Here is a 5,000-nt window from a genome sequence, read left to right as displayed (position 1 = left end):
GCACGCACGCACGCACGCACGCACGCACGCTCGCTCGCTCGCTCACTCACTCACTCACTCACTCACTCACTCACTCACGCACACACACACTCACAAGTGTGACAGGTGGCTCCAGTGTATCCGGTTCCGTCGCATGTGCAGCTAAACCTGTCCCAGGTCTGTTTACACCTGCCTCCATGCTCACAATGGTTAGGCATACACCTAGAGAGAAAGGTGGAAAGGGGGAGGGAAGATGGGGGAGAGGTTGGGGTAGGGAAAGAGCGAGATGGAGAGAGAGAGAAAAATAAATATTCACTCAGCATTTTTTTATTTTTTGGTATTCACCATAGACTATTTCCTATGCCATTATACGTTTCCCTCCAAAACATTGATATTAATTTATTTCCAACAGAAACACGTTTTGATGTGTGAGCTGAATGAAATGTCCCCAGGCTTCAGTCAAAAGTGTTACTGCCCCAGGGTTAGCTTTCACAAACATCCTCCAGACATACACTGGCCTTCTGTATCAGAATGTAAATTCCTGCTTTTAAATCTAGGGAGGACAAAACAGAAGCTTGCCACTTGAAAAGAAAGCAAAGTGATCAAACCCCCTCCAACGCTGTTCACTCAGATGAAAAAAGGCTTTATAACACTTAGAGGAAGTCGGGTAGAAAAGACAGTGAAGTATTGCAGCTATTGGAGCCTCTGAAACATTCTCCGTACCTTGGGGAATCCAAGCGGAAAAATAGCATTCCCGCTATGGATAAAGACAAGACTATCAGTGCTCTCAACTCACAATCACATTACGAAACTGGTGTTAAATCAAGGCTGGATAATTCCCTATTCAGTACAGACACACACACGTGTATGTGCATGTGCATGTGTATGTGTGAGAGAGAGGAACGTGTGGGTGACAGGGAAAGAGGGAGAGATTGAAGGAGAGTAAGAGAGAACAGAAGGGGTGGCAGACAGAGAGAGAGAAAGCTTAGCCTTTTGAATCTGTTCTAAAGCAGACCAATACTGCAGCTGTCAAAATAGAGGGGTTTTACCATGGTGAGGAGGTGGAGGGACCTTGGAACAAGGGAGACATGAAAGCAAGAATTAAACATCTAAATCAAGACAATCCCTGTTCTGAATCGTCCCGAAGCCAAGCTCTTCTTTGTACAGCAAGGAAAGCATCGGTTTGTGTTTGTACAATGACCGACACTGATCTCCGTGTGTGCTGTATGTTGTGCTGAACATGTTTAGGTAAACAATGAGAAATACAGGATGCTTTTCCATATATTTTTGTGTCTCAGTGCAAATACAGTGATGCTTTTGTAACCAGTGGTTTCCACAACCCAACATATCGCAAATGTTAACCTTAAAAGAAATGTAAGGAATGAAACCAACCTCTCCAAAGTCATATATTATAGATACTATTGTTGCGTTCATTCTATCAATTCAATAAATGTATGCAATTAACAAAAACTTTAGCCAAAGTTTAATGTAACAGCCTCAGCATCACAGAGATGCATTGATTCGAGAGAGAGATTTCATATTTATATGACTGAGAAAATGTGGGCCACCTGCAATCAGAAGTACAATTCCATGTATTCGTCTGGAGAAAGATTAATAAATATATATATCTCTAGTGACCATCAGCTCTCTGATTATTAATCAAACATCAAAACATTTGAAAAATTAACGTACACACCAAAGATAGTATCTTATGTGTTTGTTTGGGTCTCTTACCTGTCTATAATGGCACACATGTCTAAGCTGACGTTCTCAAATGCTCCCACAATGCCTTTCTCCACGGCATGCATATCAGCCGGCTGATCGTCCAATAGAATTGCCTGCATGCAGCCCTGAAACGACTTCTGGGTGGGTGGGGCTAAGGTAGGCAGGAAGTACCCTGAGAAAGAGAAAGAGGCGAGAGAGAGAGAGAGGAGAGGGGAAAGAGAAAGAGAGGGGATAGAAAGAGAGGGTGAGGGTGTGTGGGTGAGGGAGAGAGGAGAGGCGATGGGGGAGAAAGAGAGCGAGAGGGAGCAGCTATAAAGGGAGAGCTATAAAACACAGGCACATCTCCATCATTCATGTGTAACAGTCTGTCAGACATGATGTCAATCAACCTCAAGGCCATCGCACTACAGCCTTATTATTGAGGCCAACCTGTCTAGGTGTGTGTGTATGTGTGTGTGTGTGTGTGTGTGTGTGTGTGTGTGTGTGTATGTGTGTGTGTGTGTGTGTGTGTGTGTGTGTGTGTGTGTGTGTGTGTGTGTGTGTGTGTGTGTGTGTGTGTGTGTGTGTGTGTGTGTGTGTGTGTGTGTGTGTGTGTGTGTGTGTGTGTGTGTGTGTGTGTGTTTTCAGCACTCATTTTGTGTATGGGATTTCTTCCAAAAGTTTCTCAAGTCACCACCACCATCTGTCTCAACTGTCTCCACCCCTGCCTCCTACTGCCTTCCAAAGAGAGAAAGAAAGAGAGAGAGAGAGAGAGAGAGCGACAGAGAGAGACAGAGAGAGACAGAGAGAGACAGAGAGCGAGAAGAATGACAGAGAAAAAGAAAGAGAGAGAGAATACATAAAGAGAAAGCTAGAAAGGAAGGGAGATTGGCAGTCTCATTGGTACTGGTTCTGGTTCTACATTCCTAGTGGTCTCCATCAGCCTGCTATCAGAGTCCCCGCTGACCTGCAGCAGCATCAGAGCAGACATCCACCCCCCAGGACCAGAGCAGAGTCCCATCCTAACATTCACCCCCCAGGACCAGAGCAGAGTCCCATCCTAACATTCACCCCCTAGGACCAGAGCAGAGTCCCATCCTAACATTCACCCCCCAGGACCAGAGCAGAGTCCCATCCTAACATTCACCCCCCAGGACCAGAGTAGAGTCCCATCCTAACATTCACCCCCCAGGACCAGAGTAGAGTCCCATCCTAACATTCACCCCCCAGGACCAGAGTAGAGTCCCATCCTAACATTCACCCCCGAGGACCAGAGTAGAGTCCCATCCTAACATTCACCCCCCAGGACCAGAGCAGAGTCCCATCCTAACATTCACCCCCCAGGACCAGAGCAGAGTCCCATCCTAACATTCACCCCCCAGGACCAGAGCAGAGTCCCATCCTAACATTCACCCCCCAGGACCAGAGTAGAGTCCCATCCTAACATTCACCCCCCAGGACCAGAGTAGAGTCCCATCCTAACATTCACCCCCCAGGACCAGAGTAGAGTCCCATCCTAACATTCACCCCCGAGGACCAGAGTAGAGTCCCATCCTAACATTCACCCCCCAGGACCAGAGCAGAGTCCCATCCTAACATTCACCCCCCAGGACCAGAGTAGAGTCCCATCCTAACATTCACCCCCTACGACCAGAGTAGAGTCCCATCCTAACATTCACCCCCCAGGACCAGAGCCAATCTCTTCAGAGAAGCCAAGTCCCTCTGAAATCAGGCCACATCTCACATCTCAGATCTCAGATCTCCCTGGAGTGTGTCTGGGGCTTTCTGTCAGTTATATTTCTCCTCTACCTGGCCAACTGCCATAGTGTGTGTGTGTGTGTGTGTGCGTGTGTGTTCAAGTGTGTTGATATGGAAAGAGGAGACAGAAGGGTTTATTGAAGCTCAGTCAGGAAACAACCTATCCATAACACACACACACACACACACACACACACACACACACACACACACACACACACACACACACACACACACACACACACACACACACACACACACACACACACACACACACACACACACACACACACACACACACACACACACACACACAGCGTGGTCCTTTCAGAGGCAGCAGTCAGATTAATGAGAACCTCTGTGTCTCATGTTTAATGTATGAGCAGCCAGGCAGAGCAGAGGAGGGGATGTGTGCGTATTGAGTTCTAGAGATCCCCTGGGAACTTCTTTTCCTCCAATAACCCAGCACAGATGTCCTGAACTTTTCTGCCTGAGTTCAATATGTCATGTGTAGCATCATAGACAACTCACGGTCTGGTTCAAAGCACATGATGAAGTGTTGGTTTAATATTTGACAATAATTGATGTTTATTTTCTAAGGACAGTAAAAGAATGCAGGACATATCGTCTGATGGCGTGTTGTTCTGTGATTTCACCCCCCCCCCCCACCTCCCAGGTGGTATGTTCCCCCGGTCCTGATGGCGTGTTGTTCTGTGATTTCACCCCCACCCCCCCCCCCCTCACCTCCCAGGTGGTATGTTCCCCCGGTCCTGATGGTGATAGGTGTGGTGGTTCGGATCGCTGACGTCTCGTCACCATCGATCGCCAACATGACCGAGTTCTCCTTAGCAACCAGACGCACCGCGTGCCACTGGCCATCGTTAAGGACCGAACCTGAAGATGAGAGGAAAACACACACACACACACACACACACACACACACACACACAAACATCTCTGGTCAGAGTGGTTAATTAGTAAAGGCCCCCTGTCAAGTCTCAGAACCCCACTGCATGCTGGGGTCCAGTCAACTATGTGAAAGGGCTTTCAGCTCCAACAGAGCTCAAAGAGGCTGCTGCTAGACACACACACACACACACACACACACACACACACACACACACACACACACACACACACACACACACACACACACACACACACACACACACACACACACACACACACACACACACACACACACACACACACATACAGAGGAGGGCAGGAAAGAGAGGAGTGGTGGAGAGGAAGAGAGGAGGAGACAGACAGGAACCCACGCTACAGTTCCCCTTCTATCTATCTATAGTTTTCAGACAGGAACCCACGCTACAGTTCCCCTTCTATCTATCTATAGTTTTCAGACAGGAACCCACGCTACAGTTCCCCTTCTATCTACAGTTTTCAGACAGGAACCCACGCTACAGTCCCCCTTCTATCTATCTACAGTTTTCAGACAGGAACCCACGCTACAGTTCCCCTTCTATCTACAGTTTTCAGACAGGAACCCACGCTACAGTCCCCCTTCTATCTATCTATAGTTTTCAGACAGGAACCCA

The 5,000-nt window shown here is 47.8% G+C and overlaps 1 protein-coding gene across 1 annotated transcript in view; it reads right to left on the bottom strand.

Annotated features, from left to right (window-relative positions):
- The window catches only part of cntnap2a (contactin associated protein 2a), a 245,950-nt gene that overhangs the window by 95,912 nt on the left and 145,038 nt on the right, over positions 1-5,000 (bottom strand). Inside the window, exons 10-12 of the mRNA XM_055881617.1 lie at positions 4,186-4,335; positions 1,714-1,876; positions 95-201 (exon numbers count right to left, since the gene is read on the bottom strand). Of these exons, the coding sequence (XP_055737592.1) occupies positions 95-201; positions 1,714-1,876; positions 4,186-4,335 (420 nt within the window). The remainder of the gene's footprint in view (positions 1-94; positions 202-1,713; positions 1,877-4,185; positions 4,336-5,000) is intronic.

This window comes from Salvelinus fontinalis, chromosome 25 (genome assembly GCF_029448725.1).
Source record: "Salvelinus fontinalis isolate EN_2023a chromosome 25, ASM2944872v1, whole genome shotgun sequence".
Lineage (NCBI taxonomy): Eukaryota > Metazoa > Chordata > Actinopteri > Salmoniformes > Salmonidae > Salvelinus > Salvelinus fontinalis.
The sequence above is the reverse complement of the archived record's forward strand: the minus strand, read 5'-3'. Positions and strand labels throughout refer to the sequence as shown.